We start from the raw sequence: 23,213 nt of genomic DNA on the forward strand, positions 1-23,213 counted from the left end.
TGGGGACTTTGGATTTCCCGATTTGACACGATTTGTTTTCCCAATTGCGATCGGGTTGCGTGTCGATATGTCATTGAGCATGAACTATTTTACTACGTAACTTGTAAGTGGCGAGTCGCGGCGGGGAAAATGGCCTTGCTTGGCCTGGGCATCGATCAAGATCCATCTGGTTTTTGTTTGTTTTGTTATGGGGAAAAGGGCGTGAGAATGAGAATGAGTGAGATTCAATAAACGAATGAATGAATAAATGGTAAGGCGGTTGAGGCGCAAGTGTCAGAAACTGCAAGATTAATTAATTGTTTATTACCATTCATGCCATTCAATCCATGTCAGGAACAATGCATGACATGTCTCTCAAAAGCCGCCTTGAAAGAGAGCAACAAAAAGCCCAGAGCAAAAAAAAGATCGACGTCGTAAAAAGAAAGCGTTGTAACACACGCAGATCGATCGCCAAAAGTTTGACATCAGCCGTTTGGCCAGCAAAGTGCCAGTGCCAGCAGAGAGCATCCCATCACTTTCCCCTTCTGGAAGCGCAAGCCTGTTGGAATGTTCGTATTCTCAGCGTCTTTCGAGACGCCAAAAAAATTCACATCCCAGTTTCCAGGGGATCCATCCAATGCAGGGGCAAAGACCGAGAGGGCGTGGCGTACCCAGAAGCTTGAGGGAGGGAGACGATTGGCTGACAGGGGTCTCCCGGCCCGTGCTACGGTTGGAGAGGGTCCCCACTACAGCGGGTCGAGAGGCGTCAAAAATAGAACTTGAGAGTCTGAACTCTGAAGCTGGGTCTTGGGGACCTAGGGACTTGGGACTTGTCCCCACGGAGGCCGCGTGCCAGGGTAAACAGTCGTACCTAGTCCGTACGGAGATGGTATGAAGACTTCAAGAAGTAAGAAGAATCAGTATGTAGCATCTAGGAATGAGAATGATGGCGCTGTTGGCATTTTTTAAGTGGTCATTAACTGACACTGTTGATCACAGGTCTCGATCATTCTACCCTGACTAGCGCTTGGTTGAGCATCTCTTCTAAAACAGGGGACTTTTTATTGGCTTCATTCACCGGCTCACTCACCCTCACGCTGCCACATCGATGCATAATGGCTGCCAAGCTTTATCTTTTGATGGCTTCCCCCAAAAGAAAAAAAAAACCGTCTACCTAGAGTCTAACCCCCATGATAATAGGATCCATCCCATGTCATTGTCATGGCTCCTTAGTTCTTAGTCTTGTCTTAGTCCGCGAATAGAACCTCCACCCCCAGCCCTACTTTTACCCTTCTCTACCTTTACCTCCTTCTTTACTTTACTATACTCAACCTTAACACCATATCTCTCCGTATCATCGGACCTTATCCAATTCCTTTGTCTTCCTTCTTTTTTTAATCTTATCCCCATCATCGTCGCCTGTTCCTGAGTGACGCCATATTCCGTTCGCTTCGCCCCTTTTGGCGCCTCGTCCTTTCGCTCACGGGCATTCCCGACTAAGCTTCTTTTACGACACAGCGACTCTCGTTTACCAAGGGCTCTTTGTCTACGACGATTGATCTGTCAAGTGGCGCCTGACCTCGAGCATCTTCATCACTTCAGTCGCCCCTATAGTCTCATCCTCATCAGCTCTTATCTTGTCTGCGATCCATCCTCTGAACCCCTGCGAATACGAGACCATCCCCAATTCGAGCCAGTCAATCTCGACTCTCTACACGTGGCCGACAACAACAAAATCGGAGAGCTCGGAGAAAAGTCGTCGCGCCATAGACTGCAGTGCCGTTAGACATTCGAGATAAGCTCCAACGTCTTCGCCAGTTGGCGGAGCTCGCGCGCCCGATATGGATTATACAGCCCACCTCTACGGTCGGCAGGAACAAGAGGATACTGGCAAGCAATTGCTCGATCTTCTTCAAGAACCCTTCAGTCAGCAGGTATGTATCGATGCATGATATCGCAAGATTTCGTCCATGCTAACGCCGCCCTTCAGCTCCAAGCTGCCTCGCTGTACTCAGCTTTAGCTACGTCGATCCCTGTCACAATCGGCATCGCCATCATCTTTTCGATTCTGCGACCATACCACCAGGCCATTTATGCCCCCAAGTTAAAACATGCCGACGAGAAGCACGTACCGCCACCTATAGGAAAGGCCCCGTGGTCGTGGATCACGACATTATGGCGGACCAAAGAAGAGCAGCTTGTACCATTGATCGGTATGGACGCCACTGTCTTCCTGCGCTTCGTTCGCATGTGCCGTAATATGTTCCTTACCTTGTGTCTCACTGGTGTTGGTATCTTACTCCCAATCAACTATACTAGGTGGCAAGAGTACAAGGGTGATAAAACAGCCAACTGGGTACTGAACATCACTCCTCTCAATGTCTTCGCTCCAGCAATTTGGTCCCAGGTCATTATCGCCTGGTGCTTCAATTTCATCGTCATGGGCTTTCTTTGGTTTAACTACAACAAGGTTCTCCAGCTCCGGCGCAAGTACTTTGAGAGCGAGGATTACCAGAAGAGTCTTCACTCTCGAACTCTGATGGTAAGATCACAAGAGGCTACCACCAGAAAACGATTACTCACACTCATTTGCAGGTATTCGACATCCCCAAGAAAGGCTGCTCCGACGAGGGTATCGCAAGAATTATCGATCAGATTGCCCCCAACTCATCTTTTGCTCGAACCGCTGTTGCCAGAAATGTGAAGGAACTTCCGGAGCTTATCGCGCAGCACGACCACGCTGTTCGCAAGCTTGAGAAGGTCTTGGCTAAGTACCTCAAGGACCCCAAGAACGTCCCAGCTGCTCGACCCATGTGCAAACCCTCCAAGAAGGACCGATCTTACGGAACTTATCCCCGAGGCCAAAAGGTGGATGCTATAGAGTATTACACTCAGCGAATTCGTGATCTCGAGATTCAAATCAAAGAAGTACGCGCCACGGTCGACAAGCGAGGCTCGATGCCTTACGGTTTTGCGAGTTACGCGGATATTGCAGAGGCTCATGGTATCGCCTACGCTTGTCGCAAGAAGAAGCCTGTCGGTGCCACGGTCAGACTCGCACCTCGGCCGAATGACATCATCTGGGAGAACATGCCTCTATACAGCAGCACCCGAGGACGAAGACGGTGGATCAATAACTTTTGGATCACTCTTCTGACTCTTATCTGGATCGTTCCTAACCTTGGCATTGCCATCTTTCTCGTTAACCTCCAGAATCTGGGCAAGGTCTGGCCTGCTTTCAGAACCGAGCTCGCTGCCCATCCCAAGGTATGGGGTGCTGTTCAGGGTGTTCTCTCTCCGGCGATCATGTCCCTGACCTACCTCGTTCTGCCTATGATCTTCCGTCGACTCTCAGTCAAGGCCGGTGACCAGACCAAGACTGGGCGAGAAAGGCACGTTTTGGCCAAGCTTTACTTCTTCTTCGTCTTCAACAACCTTCTTATCTTCTCCATCTTCAGTGTCATCTGGAGTTTCGTGTCCAACGTGGTCAGGGATACTACGGGAAGTGTCAAGGAGGATGTGTGGGAGTCCATCAAGAAGAACGACATTGCGTCTTCCATGTTCATAGCTTTGTGTAACACCAGCCCGTTCTGGGTGACATATCTGCTCCAGCGTCAACTCGGTGCGGCAATTGACCTTGCCCAACTGTGGCCGCTCGTGCAAGCGTTCTTCCTCAAGAAGTTCTCAAGCCCAACACCCCGAGAGCTTATTGAGCTCACCGCCCCGCCACCTTTCGAGTACGCCAGTTACTACAACTACTTCCTTTACTACGCTACAGTCACCATGTGCTTTGCCGGTATCCAACCCCTGGTACTACCGGCAACAGCTCTTTACTTCCTCATTGACTCGTGGCTGAAGAAGTACCTTCTCCTCTACCGCTTTGTCACCAAGACTGAATCCGGTGGAATGTTCTGGAGAGTCATCTTCAATCGTTTCATCTTCGCAACCATGCTTTCTAACCTGGTTGTCATGTTGACTTGCTGGGTTCGTGGCAATACGGGGACGCATATCGAATTTTACAGTTTGGTACCACTGCCATTCATCTTGATCATCTTCAAGATTTACTGCAACCGCGCCTTTAACAACAAGATTACCTACTATACCATTTTGGACGTCACCAAGACGCCCGAGAACGGCGTCGACCCCAAGGAGAATCGTATGCGTAGTGAGCGATTGGCGAACCGTTTTGGCCACCCTGCACTTTACCGACCTCTGATTACTCCCATGGTTCATTCGAGCGCGCAGAACCTGTTACCTGCTATCTACAAGGGCCGCCTAAGCGATGGCAGAGATGTCGATTCCGGTGATATGATGACAGTGAGTGGTTACTCGGATATGGTTTCTCTCGATCCTATGCAGAAAGGACGACCAGGCAAGAGTGCCAACAACGTTCCCGGTTTCGAGTTCGTGTCAGACAGTCAGATGGACTTTGAGTATTACAAGAACCGAGCCGAGTTCGCAGAGGACCATGGCGGAGGCGAGATCTATGGCCGACCTGGAGAGATCGCTCGCCCTGGTACTCCTGGATCAGTCGATGGTAGCGATTTCTCACGACCCGGCACACCTGTAGGCCGAAGTGGTTCTCCCTTTGCGGGTGGAGCAGCTCAGCAGCAACGCCTCATGTCTCTTGCTAGTAACACGAGCGGCGACACCAGCTACTCAGCATACCGACCAGGTGGCGCGCCCAACACCGGATTTACACAGCAAATGACATTAGGCACAGAGCCCCCCGCCCGTGGCCGCAGTCCCTTGTACTCGCAAAACAACGGAAGCTCATCGGGCCTCGGGTTGATCTCGAACGCCGCGGCTCCCGCATACAGCAACCTCAGCACGCCAGGCCGCATGACGCCTGTGCAATCACCTGGGCCTTCAGTCGGCGCTATGGGCGGCGGTCCTCAAGGCTACAGCGGTCTTGCACAGAACGAGGAGCCTTCATACGATTACTTCCGCGGCAATAACCGCGCGAGGAGAAACCCCGGCGAGGGATGGTAGAGACGTTCCAAAAAGGAGACGGTTTCATTGCATAAGATTTGCGAGGCGTTTGGGTAGATTGGGAATAGGTCCTTAACGACCTCTTTTGAATTGAATTCTGGCATGAGGTGGACTGATGTGAGATGATCTGGGCACACCTCCAAGAAGAATAGAATACTTTGGATTATAGCTTTTAATGCACAATAGCCCTTAACATTTCATAACGGGAATATGAATACCTACTCTGCTGAAGAAACATAAACTTCGTGTTAATCGTTATGTTAGAGACTAAAGACTTGGCTTGCCGCTGATCTTAAGCTTCAAGTGACATGGGCATGTCCCAGATCTCGTTTCATCCCTGGAGCGTCTTCGGGGTCTCCTAGAGGTCCGGCATTTTCGGGGTCCGCCTTGGCCGTCCCGGAGAACCGTGCAACCCGGGATCACTCTCTCGCCGAGTTGCCGTTCACAGGCGACAGCCTTGAGTCTCACTTACCATGGACCGGATTGAGCCATTGAGACCTTGTATCAAGCTCCCATACATGTGCCATCTCCACTGTGGCTCGCATCATTACCTTTCAGGCTACGACTCATCAGTGATTATCCCCGTCTCATGCAGCCGCCTTAGATATGTCGCAAGATCTTCTTTCAGCCCCTCAATGATCTTGTCTTCCACAAAACTATCATTCCATGTAATTCCCATCGTCAAGGGACCGTCCTTGACACTTGCAACACTAACACTCATGGGATCACTTGCAACCATGACGCCATTTGTAAACAGCATGCGATGAATGCTCCTCTTATCATCCCCCTCAGCAGGAGCTGGAAGAGTGCCGACGTTGCTAACTTCCCATGACCGAGGTCGTGGCTGTCCATCCTTCTTCCGTAGAAGTGCTTTCCAATCAGTAATGGTCGCGAGTACCAACATGTCATCATCCACTGGAATCGATGATGTCTTTTTCTTGAGCTCGTCTTTGACTTTCCTTGCGTGGCTCCAGATAAGGTCATTGATCTCGTCACCCTTTGTAGCTTGCAAGGCAGCCACAGCCGATGAAGAGTGTTCGTGTGACATGCCGGTTACAGCACCGAACAGCGCGTCCTTGATAGCAGGGTCAGCATTGGGTGATATGTAGGGACGCATGCTTATGGGTGTCGATGAAATGAAAGCTGGGGCGGTAGGAATACGTCGCGATAGTGATGCAAGGACCAGGGCATGCAAAAGACCTGTCATAGAAGTCCCGTGAGCGCGTGTCTCTTTGAGGGCAGTCGATACAACTTCTGGTGGGATATCCACGGTTGCCAAGCAAGCCTTGTGGCGATCGAAGTCAACAGGCTCACCAGCCCATATATTTGGCGGATCAGGAGTGAGGAACCAGGGACGGTATCGTTTCCATAGAAGAGTAGCTCGGCCAGATAGTGTCGACGTATAGTCGATGACATTTTCTTGTGGTTCAGGGAGTACCGGTGGTTCGGGAAAGGAGAGAACCTCTGGGGCTAATGGGTTCGGCGGCAGAGAGTTCAGTTGGGCAAGTAGTTTCTCATGAAACAGCCTTCCACCCATGCCATCCATAAGAGAGTGGTGGAAGGCAAATGAAATGTCCTCAAAGAGAGGGTCTCCGTGGTCTTCTCTGACGCCGGAGGGTCTGCCAACGACAACCCGCCACGGGGGCCTCGTCTCAATGTTCTGCCAGAACTGGTCATGCAATTCACAATGCAAGTCGTTCAGGCACTTGTCAGGATCTTCCCCAGGGCCCCAGGTACGAAATTCCACGAAATCACTCAGTCGCATCTCGGGCACGTGTGTAAAGTAGGCTTCCATCTCTCCCTCGCCTTGGATGCCCACTCGGAGCATAGGGTTCTCATTGATGAGATTTGCTACAGCAGCGAGAATGGCTTCATTTGGAGATGTATTTGGTGGGACATTATAACGTGCTGATATGATGACACAGCGATACAAGCCGAACAAGTGATAGGCAGCAGAGCCAGTCTCTCTGGTCGCTGATTAGCAAGTATTGATGAGGTTGCGTGGTTGACTTACAAGATACCGAGACGGCGTGCGGTACGGGTCTCCAGGTTGTTGGTCATTTTGGCCATTAATTTGAACCAAGTTGAGCTTCCTCAGATGTAGTGGTTTGCGATCTTATGCCTCAGTAGTTTGACAGCAACCAACAACCAATAGGTAGCACGATATCATGTGTCATCATATCACTGATAGATTAGGAAGGAGGAGCGAAACAAGAAGAGTTGGGACGAACCAGGGTAACTACTTTGTTTCGTCTCACATCAGCTGTTGAGTTGGGTTGCATTCATATTTGTTTCGCTAGGTTCCCATCATCATCAGGATGTCCAAGCACATCAACTTGCAAAGAAACAAAAAGTACTCAGGTTCTGCTGAGCTAGCAGTAAGGTACCTTGGGTCAAGGAGATTGTGCCAAATTGCCCGGGTTGATATGACAATGATCTTTCGAGTTAACCAAGCTTAAGCTATTAATTAGTGGTAGGGCTGAGCTGGCAGCAAACGCCCCAACCATGCTTCAAGCAGATTGGAGGGTATTTTACAAGTGGCAGCGGATATTAAGACGGAGAATCTTCTTAACCGTCAATATATTTAATAAAGCGTATTATTATGACACTTGCGGTAGCTGTAGGTTAAATTGGTTGGTGATAGCGCGGTAACGGTGAGACGTGGTCGGTGGAACGGTGACCCCACCTCCGTTAATGACGGGACGGGGACACTAGACTACAATGACAGGCCCCCCCATGCTCGGCCACTTTCTGTAGCCTCCAACGCGTTTAAACCACGACTCGACAAAAACATTTGGTCAATTAATTTATCTTTTGCGCGCGCTGTTGATATTTTGATTCGCGACTGTACAAGATACCCGACCTCAAGCTGTACCAACATTCACTCGACATACCCAGACAACATATAGCTACACACCCGAGCGACCATATTACCATATCCAAATACTTTTAGTCGCCATCGCGTTGCAATGAACGCGCTGCCCACGACGACAAATAATGTGCTATCGACCTCACCATAACTGCATATAATCACCCCTAATTGTATCCCTGATGGATCGCGACAAAAGCTCGCTGGCCGAGCGGCCTAGTCAGCTTATTGTGAAGCAATCCGGAAGGAAACCTCTTTTCGCAAGCAACATCCCGCGGGGAACCGACAGGAACAAAGAGAATGATCAAGCGCAGCAGAACAATTCAAGGCTTGGGTCTAGTATACAAAGCAATGGGTTCGCTCGATCGACCAATTCGGATCCCGACAGGCGAGCGAGCATCGGTAGTCTTGGATCGCGCGACAGCAAATTACCTACGCCAGGATTCTCCTCGTCCACTCGAAAACGACTTTCCATGACCGATGCTTTCCGTCTCGCTGCGAAGGAGATCGAAGATGACAGCGATGGAGCACAACCGGTTGATGCATCGCCTAGTCCAGCACCTCGAGTTTGGCGCGAGAAACACGAAGGAGAAGGAAATCAGATGCGGCAGATGTTAAGCCATGATCATTTGGACACAAAGGCACCGAGTCGCCCCTTTTCCCGAGGGTCAATTGCTTCAAGAATACCCGAAATAAAGAAATCGCCAGACAAGACCGAGTCGCCGCGACGACGGAACTTTTATGGCAAGTCCAGGGCAGGGCTTTCCTTTACGCCTAGAGAGCCGACTCAGGAGAGTACTACGCCTGCGCATGCACCTCCAACTACGACTGTCAACGGGATTAGACCAGATAGTCGGCCTGGGAGCGCTGCTGGACTACGAATAGGCTCGCACTCGTTACGACAAATGCCTTCGAAAGACGACCTGACGAAACAAGGACGGATTCCAGCTCTAGTCCCAGGTATTGAGGAGCTATATCCGTCGGTTGAGAGTCCAGAAGCTCAAAATGAGGCACCTGGCCCAGCATCTCCCGAAAAGAGTTTCGCATGGCAGGTCGATGACGACTTTACGGCTGGAGAGTTGCAAGTTTCGGATAGTCCAAGGCTTCGCATGGGTCCGCGTCCGTTTGCAAATCGCATTCACTTCGATGAAGGCAGTGAAATTGACATTAACTCACGGACGAGGGTGGCGCCGCCTGGAGCGAGGAACACCAAGCTTGATGAGATTCGGTCACGGGAGGTCAAGACAGGAAGCGATATTCCTCTCGAGCCGCCGCGACCACATAATACAAAGATAGACGAGATACGGGAGCGTGAGGAGAAGGTCGAGCACCAAATACCCATACCTGATCGAAACGCACCAAGACCAAGAAATACCAAATTGGACGACATACGACAGCGGGAGGTTAACGGCATACCTAGGAGGTCAATGGCATCAATTAAGTTAGAAGAGATTCGTGAGCACAATGCAATGAGTCGCTCACGCTCTCCAGAAGATCGACCCAGGACGAGCCGAGGGATGCTCCCGGAGACAAAAACGACAAGTGAATCCGAACCGAAAGAGCCGTTGCCCCGATCTCGGTCTGCTTATGAAGGGGCCGGTGTCAGTATCCCCGACACGCCTGTGACAATATTCAAGTCGCGACGCGAGAGCGCAGAATCGGACCACCCCAGGGAAGACGGTGACTCAAAAGACGAGACAAGTCGTGCGCGACCAGGTCTGTCGCACACACGTACTGATTCCCGAGACTTACTGCGACGCCTGGCGCGGGCTGCCAGTTCCAGCCCTGCGCCTGAACCTGAGCCGCGACAGGTGGCCGACAGTGACAAACCCGCTCCGTTGCCTCTAGAACCCAAGCCTGACACTGCTTCTGCAATTCCTCAACCTTCAACCAGCAATGGCTACCGAAATCGTCAGCATCGCTCTAACAGAGATTTCAGTCCCAAACCTAGTGTCGCATTTGCTGGCCTCTCTCGAACTCGTTCAACGGAATCTGTTAAGAGTAAGAAATCCATGAATTCGGAGGCGGATCCCACGGACCGCATTGAGGCGGAGGCCAGTCTGTTTGCGCCTGGCGATAATCACTCTGAGAAAGGCTCTATGAAAGCCCCCTCTCCAGAGCCTGATATCGACGATGAAAAAGACCTCGATGCGACACCGCGACCGACGAAGCCGGATCCATTGACTATGCCCACGCCAAAGGTCACAGGCGCATACGTGGAAACACCAGCGACAGTCAAGGTGGAGAAGATTGAAATAAAAGACAAACAGGAAAAGCCAAAGAGGGAAGAAAGGCCATTGCGACAAAGATCTGCATCGTTCCGTGATAAAAGGACGGACCATGCTATGAGTGGTAGCGATAGGGACACTGCATCAGACCCGGGGACAGACGACAAACTCGGCACCAAGACCTCGTCGAGTGGGGTGAGGAGACGGCGCACTCGATCTCTTTCACGGCGCCGAGGAACACTGAAAAACTCGGCCAAGCTTCCAACTGCCAAAGACGACCTGAAAGAGCTTCAACGAACCCATCACATCGATGACTCGACGTTAGATGATCTTGAAGAGGTTATTCTCGGTCGCAAAGCCCCATCTCAAGAAGTTGAGGCTCTCCTTGATAAACTACCTGAGAACTCATCACTTGATGACGATTTCGACTTCGACTTGGAACTTGACACCAAACTGAATACACGAACCAACCAAATCGATCCTCAGAACGACAACTCGGATCTGGATCGAATGACTCGCATGAACAATACCCTCAAGAACAGCCTATTCGGGATCCATACCGCAGCGAGGGGCATTGAACGCCTTTCTGATCAAGTCAGCACCAAGAATAAAGCTGCCGAGAACAAGGCCACTGAAGAGAAGCCAACTGAGCTCAAGACACCTAAAGAGGAGCCAGCTGAGAAGAACCTCCTTGACATCGTCAAACCCGAGCCGCTGCCTGAAAAGATGGCCACCCTCCGCGACAACCACGGCGCTAGCACCGCCTTCATCACGCATTCCGACGGCAAGACGGTGTCTTACGTTTCACTACCTCTTCCACCACTCTTCCACCGCAAACCGTCCTTCCGCTTCACAGTCTTTGGTTTTGTTCTGTTCCTCGTCGGCCTTTGGTATGCTCTCGAGTCTACTATGTGCCTCGCCTATTGTCGCCCTGTCAGCTGCAGCAATCCTCCCTGCGTCTGGTCCGTTGATGATCCTACTTTTGGACAAGCCATTCCCGTGAAGCTGGACCAGTGGGTTACTGGCGGCCGCGGTCGCACCCTAGCTGGACAACTCATGGAAGAAGCGGTTGACTGGTATGCCGACATCAAGGACGTCTGGTACGATCGCGAAATTACCGACATTGACATCCACGGGCTCTCATTTGACAAGAAGCGTCAGCATCGTCGTCGTCTCCGCAAGAAGGGTCTCATGAAGCGTCGCATACAGACGTCCGAGGAGCGAGCAAGGCTGGAAGCATGGAAGCGAGCCCAGGAGGAGGAACAACGACAGCAGGCAGCGAGAGACATGGGCTATGAGATTCGAGTCGATGATGACGAGACTGTTGGAGGAGATACCAGGGTGTGGTGAATTTAGCGTCTACAATGGTCAGAGTGGTGGTTCTATACGGGCACAAAGGCATAGTTTACATTGCTGTTGAATGCATATCGGAGCGGGCGTTCAAGGATACATTATTGCACTCTTCAAGTAGTAATGATAATAGATGGTGGTGATATTCTCAGATGGTATCAACCTCGAGCCCATATATAAAGAAGTCGGGCATATCCGTAATACATTTTCCCTATCCCAACGCCATGCGCCTGCAAATACCGGCTCTTAATCGTCAATACCACCCCATTCCTCATCTTCCTCCATCTCATCACCGCTGGCAGCCTTGACCCACGGCAACCTCTCATCCTCGTAACTCTCAACACAGCGCGCCCTCACAGGCTTGACAGGACATGTCTTCAGCGCAATAACAAGATCGCCCACGCTCTTGACAAACTTCTCAGCCTCGGGCTGTTCAAGCGCCTCCTCACGCTCCAACTCGTCAACCCAGATATCCAGCGCATGCAATCTGATACCCACAGGGCTCTTTCGCATATCACCCTCCTTCTCAAAAGGGTACTCCTCCAGCACAGCCACAATAGCTTCGACATCACCGTCCTTCCAGCCCCGCTCGCGAGCAAGTCGTACGTGGGAAGCGAAAACGCGACGGACGAGGAGGAGAAACTTTTCAAGACGGTAAACGTCGATGCCTGTCCACTGGGCGCCGACGACGGCCCAGAAGGCGCGCAGCCAGGGAATTGCGCAGACGGGCTTGAGGGTGAAGAGGAGGTTGGCGAGATCTGTGGCGAGACGTTGCTGGGGGATGGGTCGGTCGGTCATCCATAGGGCGTAGAAGAGGCCCTTCCATAGCTTCTGGGCATCGACGTCGGAGAGGCTTGAGCGCGAGGAGAGGAATGTTGAGAGGGATTCTAGGGAGGACATTCGAAGTTTGCGATCTGGAGAAGTTAGCAAGATTATTGACAAGAGAGGGTTGGGGAGGACGAACCGCTTGAAGCGAGGTTGCGAATGAAGGGCATTTGGGATTCGTGCTCGGCCATTTTGGAGGGTAGAGCGTCAATGGCTCTGTGGGACAAGTTATGGCGATCGTGATAATTGGGTGGTTAGGTTGGGGCTGTGGAGGAGAAGTGGTGGTGATAGTTTGGTTGGTGTTGAAAAATGCCAAAGATGTTATGCGATGCTGGGCAACTTTTTTTTTGGCATGGATGTCGGATCTAGTGGGGGCCTCACCGAGAAGTGGGGCCGGCTCTTGTAAGGGACTTTCAGATGCAAAAGTTGAATATCAAGACTCGAGGGTCATGATCATGACTACAACGCAGTAGGTGCAGTAATTATAATGAATAACAAGATAATATTACATAGCCGTGACACAAATACGCTGTGTAAATTGTGAATAGCAATATAGCTAACTCTGGTAGCAAGTACCCTTTCGATACAGCCAGCCTCCAGAGTTCAGGTTTTCCATATAAATTTCGCAAATCAAGGAATACTAAATGTCGCGCATTCTATATTCCAATGTCTAAATGCAATAAACCCCGGCTTGTATTTAAAAAGCATTAATATCAGGCTTATTCAGCTTCATTTTGTATCGACAGACTCTCTCAGCGAATGACCCCGCGCGGGGCATCCACATCGACTTAACTTGACTGCGCCCAAAATTTTGAGGTCTCCATTTCGTCACTTTTCATTCCTTCCATACCTACCCTTCTAACGCCACGCTCTGCCTCACCGTTAGCCCAGTAGTTCCCTTTTCTCAACCTCACTCGTCAATTATAAGGGCAAATAATCGAACATGGCATCTGCCTCCACAGACGAAGCCCCCAAGGCGTCTTCGCCCCCCGTCGCTATTGTCTGCGTTGGCATGGCAGGTCGGTTTCAGCGCTGATCGTATCGTTGCGCAACCTTATCTGACCTCTCTTTAGGATCTGGAAAGACTACTTTCATGCGACGTATCAACGCTCACCTCCATCAGAATGATCAACCTCCATATGTCATTAATCTCGATCCCGCTGTGTTGTCGGTCCCATTCGAGTCCAACATCGATATTCGAGACTCGGTCAACTATGAGGAGGTCATGAAGCAGTACAACCTTGGCCCCAACGGCGGCATTCTCACCTCGCTCAACCTCTTCGCTACAAAAGTTGATCAGGTCGTCAACCTCCTCGAGAAGCGCGCCCAGCCCGATCCCGAGAAGCCCGATCGCAAGCCCATCGATAGAATTTTAGTCGACACGCCCGGTCAGATCGAAGTTTTTGTCTGGTCAGCCTCTGGAACCATTCTTCTCGAGTCGCTTGCCTCTTCTTTCCCTACAGTCATCGCCTACGTTATTGATACTCCACGAACTGCTTCCACTTCGACATTCATGTCCAACATGCTCTACGCCTGTTCTATTCTCTACAAGACCAAGCTTCCTATGATTCTCGTCTTCAACAAGACCGATGTCAAGGATGCGGCGTTTGCTAAGGAGTGGATGACCGACTTTGAAGCTTTCCAAGAGGCGCTACGAAAGGATGAAGAATCAGATGAGCTGGGTGGTGCAGAAGGTGGTGGTCATGGTGGAAGCGGATACATGGGCAGCCTACTCAACTCGATGAGTCTTATGCTGGAGGAGTTCTACGCTCATCTCAGTGTTGTCGGCGTGAGTTCACGACTGGGTACTGGTGTGGACGAATTCTTCGAGGCCGTTGAGGAAAAGAAGCAAGAGTTTCTGCGCGACTACCTGCCAGAGCTTGAGAGGAAGAGGGCAGAGCGTGAGGAGGCAAAGAAGGCTGCACGAGAGAAGGAGCTGGACAAGATGATGAAGGGCATGTCCGTCGGTGGTCTACCAGTCGCACAGAAGGAAGAGGATGACGTGGACGTTGCCAGCGACGACGACGATGATGATACTGACTCAGACGAAGAGGCTCAGAAGCAGAGTCTCCAAGATCGATACTCAGCCGCCATGGACGATAATGAGGACTCTGTCATGAAAGATGCAAGTTTCGCCAAGTATCTCTACAATCAACAGAAGCAGCAATAAGGGAAAAAATAGCATATAGTGGCGTTTGGGGTTTTACATAAGGATTTTGTCTGGTAGTTCACGGTTGAAGTTATGCAGGGTAGATATCGCAAGGCGACTTTGAAGGAAACAAAGAAGTAATCAATCAATCACGCAGATCGTGTCGCATTGTCTATTCTTTCATTCGACGTAATTCCCAGACCCCTAAACTCCCATCTCGAAATATCAAAGTTGCCACAACACCTCTCGTCTTTATTCTTTGCAAGCTTTTTTTCTCTTTGGTATAAAAAATCATCGCCGGAATGGATGTCTATCGGGCCTCGAACTGAACCATTCTACAAACACTGTTAGTCTCGGCCCCCTTTCCAAGGAGCTGAATCGGGCGCGAACGTACCGCTTGGTGCGCTCCTTGTAGAGAACACGGCCTGCGCAGTGAGGGCACGCGACGGTGGCATCCTTTCCGAGGGTGACGCTGCCGCCGCAGTCGCCGCAGATATAAGACATGACGTGACGGACTTGGTGGTCGTCACGGGTACCGCCGCGCTGGCCGGCGTTGGCGGTGGGGACTTGGTACTCTTCACGGGGCATTTTTGAGGCTGTTGTTTGGGTGATGTTTTGGTGGTTTGATGCCTTTTTGGTAGTGGAGGAAAAGATTGGAATTGGTCATGAAGGCGGTGATGGGAAAGTTTGGGCGGCAGAATTGGGCGGTGAGTTAAGGTGCATGGGTACGTACCGTTTTGATACGAACGGTGTTATGATGATCTGGGCGTCAAATGCTCGGCTTTGTTTTACGGTCTACTTGAGAGGCCTAATGCTGAAGTGGTAATTTCAGTACGGCAGCTTTTTTCTTTTTCTTTTTTTCGTTTTCTCTCAGATGTTGTCGCTGTAGATCGCTCTCTTCGTAGTAGGGGTTGTGTTGTAGCCCAAGCATGACCACCTATCTCATGGTGATGCACTGATCTAGGAAGTGCTTAGATCACCCAAGCATGGCGGAGATAAGGATATTTTTATTCTGTTTCCATCTACTCCGTATAGATAGCATGCAATGCATGCAATGCTATTCTCATGTTGAATTGTAAGCGCAGGCCAGTGGTTGTGTCAGAGTTCAAGCTCCCTTCAACGATAAGTAGCTACTTCTCAAGCTCTCCCATAAGGCAGTTCTATCATTAAAAACAGTGCCCACGCAGTTTACGATAAGTACCTAGATAGCTCAACACTTCTCTCATGCTGACAATGTTGAATAAGAAGCAAACGTTAGCGGGCGGTTGAAGTACCCCACAGAGATTAACCTCCACTAAATGCACTAAATTAAACACCCCAGTTCCCGATCTCCAGTTCCTGACAAGCCCCGGTCCATCATCTCAACCTCGGTACCATCTCTTCACGCTCATGAACTTGGAACATCGTCAACCTCAACCTCGACGTCATTAATTTCACTCAATCTTTTCACTCTTTACCCAAACACACTCAAGCTCACGTCAACTCATACATCGCATCTTGAGGAGATCATCAGCCATGTTTGATCCTTCAGCTCCTCCGACATCATCATGTCCCTTCTGCACAATCTCATCCACCTTCGAGCCATTCGACCCCTTAAATCCACCGCCATCAACATCCTCACTCATCAACCCAGAGCTCGTATCACCCGCCTCATTCATTGTTCTCTCAACACCAGTCCTCGTCGCCTTTCTCGACATTCTACCGCTGAGTCGCGGCCATCTTCTTCTCTGCACACGGCCTCACCGTCCTAAACTAAGCGACGTGACGGCTTCTGAATCCGCGCATCTGGGTCGCTATCTGCGTGTTCTATCGAAAGCCATGGCTCGTGCGACGGGCATTGAAGATTGGAACGTGGTGCAGAATAACGGGGCTGCTGCTGCGCAGGTCGTACCGCATATGCACTTTCACATCATCCCCAGGCCGGAGATTAGAGCTAGTGGGAGGTTCAGTGAGAGCTTTACTATGTTTGGGAGAGGGAGGAGAGAAGAATTGGATGATGATGAGGCGGTGGTTTTGGCGGAGGAGTTTAGGCAGAGTGTTGCTGCTGTGATGAGGGAGGAAGAGGAAGAGGAGAAGCAAAAAGAGAGCAAGGCTAAGCTATGAGAGATGAAGCTGCATTTCTTGTTACCTTATTGGCATTCAGCGATCTAGGAGAGGAGGCGGTTTGCCAAGTACTTGGAGTTCAAGAGATTCATAGATTTCTGTACTCCTCGATATAATACCCTTTCATGAAGACATGTCTTTGTCGAATTATCACGTACCTATACTCGTCGTTTCTCTTGAATTCCTACGTCGGAAAATTGTGACACTCGACAAGTCTGAGCATCTTCTTAGGCTCATGCAGTATCTCTATCTCACAACTTTGCGCCTGCGCCATTCATCCAAGTTCTGGTTGGACTCTCGAGGTCTGGCACTCTTTGGGACAACCCTCTTGCCTTATTACAACAGTACCACTTGCTACAAGATCTTCTACATCTATCTTGCCATCTCCGATCGCCATGTAAGGTTGATCAAGGTCATGAAAGCCCTGCTACGTACGCCTTAGCAATAGCCATACACCATCTTCGCCTCGAACTCGATACCAGTCTTACCGGAAATGTTGGCCCGGCAGCTCTTGAATATGATTACTGGATCCAATTACACTCGAACATTGGATTTCAAGATCCTGCAAGGTCTTCTCAAGACGTCATCAAGCTTGTTGAGAATGAGTCCTTGGGCGATACGTTAGGCAGTGAGACATCATCCCTAAACATCATGTTTAAACGAAAATGACAATAGCAGCTGAGATTAAGTATCTAACCAATCACACCGAGCATTTGATGTGCACATTCAACAAAACAACATAAAGATATCCTCCAATGCGTAAGCTTCAGTTCTGGTACCGATGTCAAAGCAACTCCTAAACCCATTAACCGGTGACCGCTACCCTTTAACCATCCGATGCAAGCATGCTTTGTTTTTGTGTTTTTCTAGTGCTATTTTAAATAAAGATCCGATCCGCAGTTTTTTTGTTTTGGTGTTCCATATTCGCCATCATGTCCGATCATTTGCCTAGGTACCTTACGCCAACCCCTTTTTTTCCATATCCTTTAACCATCCAGTACCTAAGAGAAACTACTTGAACATTTCTAAACCAAACACCTTCGTGTATCAGGAGCTATTCGTCCCCGGAGCTCTCGTCTTTCTCTTTCTAACCTCGCCGTCTGCTTCTCCAGCGCGCGAATTCTTTCGCGTGCGAGATCGAGCACCTCGGCTTTGCTCACGCGGCGATCATTGGCGATACCGCCTTCTGTACCGGGAGCAGGGAGGACAGCGAGAAGGCGCTCAAAGTGAGTGTTGAGGCGCTTGCGGTATTGCTGCTCAACTTGGTTGTGCGCAGCCCGCGCCTTGACTTCCTCTGTAGTTTCGCTAGGATGTCTGGGCTGAGCAACAGCGCGCTTCTTGGGAGCACGCGATGCAGTGCGGAGCTGGGTGGGATTACGTTTAGGTCCGTCTTTACCCTTTGCCCTTGTCTTTGTTGCCGTTGAGCGCTTGCGCTTCTTGCTGGCTGGCTCCGAGTCATCGTCGTAGTCCTCATCGTCATCCTGGTTATCATCCTCAGGCTCAGACTCAGCAGGTGATAGCTCATCTGCCATGGGCGGCGTGGGTAGGAATGTTGCCGCCGGCGAGACGTGAGCTGGCCAGACGGCGCCAAGGGATGGGCTGCCTGTGGACAGGTCGTAGCCTTCTGAGAAGGCCGATGAGGTGCGATGAGGAGGATGGACGGGGAATTGGCCCGGTGTTGTGGAATGGATGGCGTAGCCGTTGGGGGAGAAGTCTCCAAAGGAACGGTCAAGGTAGGCAAGGTCTGTTAGAGGGGAGGGGAAGACGGTGTTATCGAGACTGGGCGTCTCAGGAGACTGAAGAGGATTCTGCTGCTGAGAAGTGAGTTAGACATGTCTCTTGTGAGTTGGGTAGTTGAGAGTGACTTACTGTAGAAGCCTCGTAGGGGGCATCTAAGCTGGAGAAAGGCATGGCGGTAGTGTCGATACCGTTCATCCAGTCATCGGGCATGCGTCCGAAGCGCGCAGCTCCGTCTCCGTCGCCGGCGGACTCGAGGAAAGTCGAGCTCATCATCATTGTAGGCCGCGTTATTGTTTTAACGGTTATCCGCAAATACTAGATCTAGCACGAGGTTGTCCTTGAACCCCGTCATCACGAGAGGGGAGTGGAACAACGATCCCGAGGAGTGTTGTCGGTTTCTCTCTTCTCTATGCTTTTTCTGTCTTTTTGCTGGCTGAGTTTCTTTTTTGAGGGAAGAAGGGGGGTTCTTGTTATAGGCAGTTAAGAAGGCGGCAGACTCGTAGTCGCGAGGCTGGTCGGATGTCTTTTGCTGTCGACAAGCCGCAAGCCATAACGTAGCTACTCTGTTTTCTGTTCCTTGCGATTTCTTCCGTTTCTCTCGTCTGGCTTTTTTCTGTGTGATGGGGGGAGAGAGCAGCAGACGGGAGGACCGTGGGTATACAGAGAAGGATAAAGATTCACAACTACAAACTCGGGCTGAGCAGGTCCCCTTTTATAACAGACGTCTAGGGCACAAAAAACTCGAAAAGAGTGCCAAGACCCAAGGCTCGTTCGCAAAAAGAGTAAAAAATACCACCATGCATAACTACCACCAACTAATCCATCGAGGGTGGTGCCAAAGTATGAAAGGAAGCGGAGGATGGGCCAAGGGGGCATGGCATTACGACACGGAGACAAGAGGCACGGAATAATGCCACAATATGTCACATAGTCTACTGTACCTAGCACAGCCAGGACACAGACAGATGGCCTCGGACCTGGCGAGCCGTGACCGGAGTAAGAGGGTGAGGGAGGGACGGGCCAATGTGATGCATCACAAGTTCAGGTGCTTGTTATCCTTCGCTTAAAGCATGGGCGTGGAAGCTTGGAAGGGGAAAGATGCAATGGGTAACCAACCAATGCAAAGATTGATAACTTACACGCCTGAGTCAAGAGTATTCCGCAAAGGCCAATGGTCTACACGACATGGTCTTGGCACCTGTCAAGGATGGGCATTCTGTTAGTAAATCCGGGCCCTTGGCTACCTAATAGCCACGTAAGAGCGTTTCTGGACGAGTTTCGTCACAGGGCTATCGTGTGTCTGTTGTGAACAACAAGAGAGACAATGCTCTTGTACCTTGAGCCTCACCGAGTCAGAAGAATATAATCAAGCGTATCGTCAAAAGTCATGTCGTCGCGATAAACTAGGAACATGACAGGATAAAAAAAAACCTTGGGCTGGCCTGAGTTTATCCCCAGACGCTACAGGCGGGGCTGATCCCTGTAGGATGGGGTATCGTTGACTAACCTCAATCTCGTTTGCCTTGGAACAAGTCGTGGGGAATAGCCTCGTTCGCAAAGGCCATGTTTGGTTTTGCTTTGCGCCCTGTGAAGTTTTGAAGCAAGTGGTCACGAGCCGGCCTCAGACTCTGACAAATTCCGAAGCCCCGAGTCCAGTCGAGTTGAGTCGAGTCGAGTCGAATCGAATAGAATCCACTGTCTCTTGGGTAATGAGATCCGGTTGTTGAGTCACCGTGTAGTATTCATGCCATCATTCAGAGGTAATTCAGACTTTTACTGTTGTATTTTTGTTTTGCAGAGCCAATGGACCGAGGTTATCATGATCTGCCTGACTTCAAGGTGAAGAAGCGAGATCCTGCTCTTCAGGCTTGGCCTTGTCAGGTCTGCCGCATGCCGCGTGGTATGGACATTGGCTATCAGACCACCCTGCAACGGCTAATCTTGCTGTATTCATTGATGATCTTACGGTACTCTACTCTTGCTAGGGGAGGAAAGAAAACTCAGTGACCTTAATCCGGAACGACATAAAGACTTGGGTAACTGAGCATAACTCAAGGATACCTTTTGCTGAGTTTATTTTAACATCCAATATCAGGGAGGTCTAGGTACATACTCGGTTCTTGGAAACTAAAACAATCTGGGGTAAAGGATGCACAAACGTGGCCCCCATTCTTTGGTGGTGTTGGCACTCGTCAGCTAAGATCAACGTCTTGACATTGACAGTTCAACTCCCGAGTCTTGTGCTGTACCCTCGACAACTGGCCAGTAGCCATTGACAAGATATGATCTTTTTCAAATAACTAGTTCGTAACTATGTTCGTTTCATACACTTCCATTCTCCCTCTCAAGTCACATATCCTAGGTGTCTCTGCTCAATCTTCTCTTTTCACAAGGCTTCACAAGCCCATAAACACCCAAGAAAATATACGTCTCCTACGACAACACCCCCTATCAACCCCAAGAATAAACATCATGACCGTCAGCCAAACCCTCAACCTTCCCTCAGCCCTACCCGTTGCGGAGTCCCCCATGCCTCCTGAACCAATTATAACACCATGGCAGGGGTTTTGCGTCTTTTTTTCATGACATCCCCCCCGGGGAAAAAGAGAACGTCTCGATGTTTATTTCCAAGAAAAAAACCTTATCTAAATGGGTAGATCGGTAAGTGGACACTGCTTGCGTGCGTAGGTAGATCAAGATTAAGATCAAGATCTGATCTGCCTTGGCCAGATCTGTGTGTGCTCGGGTGCATGATCATGAATATGATACTGACTTGCTAGTAAAGGGGATGATGAAGGAGAGGTACACAAGGAGAAGGGCGGTATCACGAATAAGTGACTTCACAAACACCATCGTCACCCAGATCAACCAAGCTACACTCAACTATGGCACAACTCAAAGATAGTGACACTCCCAAGCAACAATATCCAGAAATAATTCAATGTGTTGAAAGTTATATGGAGTAAAAAGGAACGGATTGTTATACGATACACGAGTCGCCTCGTAGGTATTACTCGTCACCACCAGCTGTAACCGCCTTGGGCTCTGGGGTCTCAGTAGCAGCAGCAGGCGCCTCAGCAGTTTTGACACCGTCCTTGGCTGGGGCGGAGACATCAGCAGTGTCTTCATCGCCCTCAGCGTCCTCCTCGTCGCCTTCAGCTTCAGCATCATCGTCGCCTTCTTCCTCATCTTCTTCCTCCTCCTCCTCGGCATCGCCATTGGTTTCTTTGGTGTCTGCCTCGGCTGTCTTGCGCTTCTTCACAGGAGGCTCGGCTGAAATGATATGGTCAGCATTTTGGCTCGGTATCACAGGCGGGTTGCTAGGCTCTTGGAAGAGACCATGTAACTGATAATGGGACATTATCGATGGGAGGGGTGGATGTATGTTTTGGTGGCGAGCTCTTCCAAAATATCGAAAATCACTTACCCTTTGCATCAGCTTCGTCATCTTCTTCATCTTCCTCCTCCTCCTCAGCGTCCTCGTCTTCTTCGCTTTGCTCTTCTTCGTCTGCGGTGGAGACGTACCTATTCACATGTTGTCAGCCAATCGTCATCACCAAAATACAATCATCGACAACATGCTTCGATCGCGAAATCGCACAACAGGAAACAATACCAAATGCAAGGATAATCACAATGCGATCGAAGAATCTCGCAAATGAGACGTGGGAATAGACTCAATCGCGAGATAATTGGCATCGCATGGGATCGCATCTTGTGGTGGCATGCGACATCAGCCCTGCGCGCGCATCTTGGTAGGTCGCGCAACGAATAGCGCAACGATAAAATGCGCGCGATTGGACAATCGAAAACTCATCAAAAAGACGACCGCAACAAGGTAACATGCAAAAGGAAGGCAAATGGTACTCACTCTTCCTCCTCCTCACCATCATCGTCTTCAGGGAGGGAGACGAGCTCCTCCTCCTCGTCTTGCTTTCTCTTACGGGACATGGTGATAGTTACTGGTCCGTGTGATGTATGGGAGTCTCTACAATGCGATTGACAAGTTCAGGAGATCAGGGCGCTTCTCTCGGGGGGTAGAGGAGGGTTTTAAAGGTAGACAAGGCACAGCACGAGATAGAGAAGCTAGGTAGAGCAAGAATAGAAGAGAGGAGAGAGAAAGGGATCCAGGGGGAGTGGGAACGGCAAAGGGTGGGAGAGGCTACGCGTGCGCACTACACAAGAGCGAGAGGAGAGGAGCTGGAGCTGGAGCTGGAGGGCGACAGCAACAGCTACAGTGACAATGGAGCGATAGACAGCCCGAGAGCTTGTGAGAGCTCCCAATCCAGCCAATTGCGGCTGTCACAGTCATCCCAACATCACTGGATACACTCCATGACACTATGTACGGACATCACTAACGAGACTCGTGTATGAATACATGGGAATGCAAGGAAACAATGCGACGCCCAGAAGTACAGTCCCACGAGCTTGTCATCGAAGGATGGATTGGGTGGCCCAGCTATGGTGTGGACAAGCTACCCGGAGGTAAGCTACCTTGCCATGCAATGCCATATTACGCTGCGAGGCAAAAAGCTTTTGGCTGCTTGCGAACCACCAGATCAGGTCCGATCAGGGCGACCAAGACGCGCAACAGACGTGCGTCCAATCAAGAGAGAGCTAGCCGAGTTTATCTGCGATGTACCCGGAAAGCATCGACGGCTGTTAGCTTCTCGGATTTGGGTTTTACCTCTCCCGTCATAGTACCAAGGAACGAGAGGAGAAGGAACTGTAAAGAAACGCGAAAGGCGGGGGGACGGCCGCAGGCTTGAGGAGAGAGTGAGGGAGGAAGAGAGCTTGGGGACGCCAGTTGACTTCTGTCCAAGTGGCTGGGCAAACAAACAGCTTTGCCAGATATGTGACGTAGGACTTTCACATTGTCGCTCAGGCTCGCTCAGAGCTGGGGGGAAGTGTCTCGGAAATTCATACTCGTCGGGAACTGGGTCCTTTTGTTTGTTTGCTATTGCCTTTCTTCCGC

At 50.4% G+C, this 23,213-nt stretch overlaps 9 protein-coding genes across 9 annotated transcripts; 4 read left to right on the plus strand and 5 right to left on the minus strand.

Annotated features, from left to right (window-relative positions):
- Positions 1–1,820: 1,820 nt before the first annotated feature.
- FSUBG_999 (uncharacterized protein) lies at positions 1,821–4,971 on the plus strand (the record flags this gene model as incomplete). The annotated part of the gene is made up of 3 exons (XM_036688560.1): positions 1,821–1,913; positions 1,970–2,521; positions 2,575–4,971. 3 exons carry the CDS (start codon positions 1,821–1,823, stop codon positions 4,969–4,971), a joined length of 3,042 nt encoding a protein of 1,013 aa, XP_036543585.1.
- A 559-nt stretch (positions 4,972–5,530) lies between these two features.
- On the minus strand, positions 5,531–7,032 carry FSUBG_1000 (uncharacterized protein; the record flags this gene model as incomplete). The annotated part of the gene is made up of 2 exons (XM_036674534.1): positions 5,531–6,938; positions 6,986–7,032. 2 exons carry the CDS (start codon positions 7,030–7,032, stop codon positions 5,531–5,533), a joined length of 1,455 nt encoding a protein of 484 aa, XP_036543586.1.
- Positions 7,033–8,022: 990 nt separating this feature from the next.
- On the plus strand, positions 8,023–11,418 carry FSUBG_1001 (uncharacterized protein; the record flags this gene model as incomplete). The annotated part of the gene is made up of 1 exon (XM_036674545.1): positions 8,023–11,418. One exon carries the CDS (start codon positions 8,023–8,025, stop codon positions 11,416–11,418), a length of 3,396 nt encoding a protein of 1,131 aa, XP_036543587.1.
- Positions 11,419–11,664: 246 nt separating this feature from the next.
- On the minus strand, positions 11,665–12,434 carry FSUBG_1002 (ribosomal RNA-processing 1 like; the record flags this gene model as incomplete). The annotated part of the gene is made up of 2 exons (XM_036674556.1): positions 11,665–12,332; positions 12,383–12,434. 2 exons carry the CDS (start codon positions 12,432–12,434, stop codon positions 11,665–11,667), a joined length of 720 nt encoding a protein of 239 aa, XP_036543588.1.
- A 752-nt stretch (positions 12,435–13,186) lies between these two features.
- On the plus strand, positions 13,187–14,413 carry FSUBG_1003 (GPn-loop GTPase; the record flags this gene model as incomplete). Its single annotated transcript, XM_036674567.1, has 2 exons — positions 13,187–13,262; positions 13,317–14,413. 2 exons carry the CDS (start codon positions 13,187–13,189, stop codon positions 14,411–14,413), a joined length of 1,173 nt encoding a protein of 390 aa, XP_036543589.1.
- A 289-nt stretch (positions 14,414–14,702) lies between these two features.
- FSUBG_1004 (RNA polymerase Rbp10) lies at positions 14,703–14,980 on the minus strand (the record flags this gene model as incomplete). Its single annotated transcript, XM_036674578.1, has 2 exons — positions 14,703–14,727; positions 14,787–14,980. The coding sequence occupies 2 exons, from the start codon at positions 14,978–14,980 to the stop codon at positions 14,703–14,705; spliced, it is 219 nt and encodes a 72-aa protein (XP_036543590.1).
- Positions 14,981–15,907: 927 nt separating this feature from the next.
- Positions 15,908–16,495, plus strand: FSUBG_1005 (histidine triad protein; the record flags this gene model as incomplete). The annotated part of the gene is made up of 1 exon (XM_036674589.1): positions 15,908–16,495. One exon carries the CDS (start codon positions 15,908–15,910, stop codon positions 16,493–16,495), a length of 588 nt encoding a protein of 195 aa, XP_036543591.1.
- Positions 16,496–17,520: 1,025 nt separating this feature from the next.
- On the minus strand, positions 17,521–18,511 carry FSUBG_1006 (Allergen Fus c 3; the record flags this gene model as incomplete). The annotated part of the gene is made up of 2 exons (XM_036674600.1): positions 17,521–18,303; positions 18,365–18,511. The coding sequence occupies 2 exons, from the start codon at positions 18,509–18,511 to the stop codon at positions 17,521–17,523; spliced, it is 930 nt and encodes a 309-aa protein (XP_036543592.1).
- A 2,734-nt stretch (positions 18,512–21,245) lies between these two features.
- On the minus strand, positions 21,246–22,186 carry FSUBG_1007 (uncharacterized protein; the record flags this gene model as incomplete). Its single annotated transcript, XM_036674611.1, has 3 exons — positions 21,246–21,508; positions 21,663–21,760; positions 22,107–22,186. 3 exons carry the CDS (start codon positions 22,184–22,186, stop codon positions 21,246–21,248), a joined length of 441 nt encoding a protein of 146 aa, XP_036543593.1.
- Positions 22,187–23,213: the final 1,027 nt, after the last annotated feature.

Source organism: Fusarium subglutinans (genome assembly GCF_013396075.1).
Source record: "Fusarium subglutinans strain NRRL 66333 chromosome Unknown NRRL66333_c0000004, whole genome shotgun sequence".
NCBI lineage: Eukaryota > Fungi > Ascomycota > Sordariomycetes > Hypocreales > Nectriaceae > Fusarium > Fusarium subglutinans.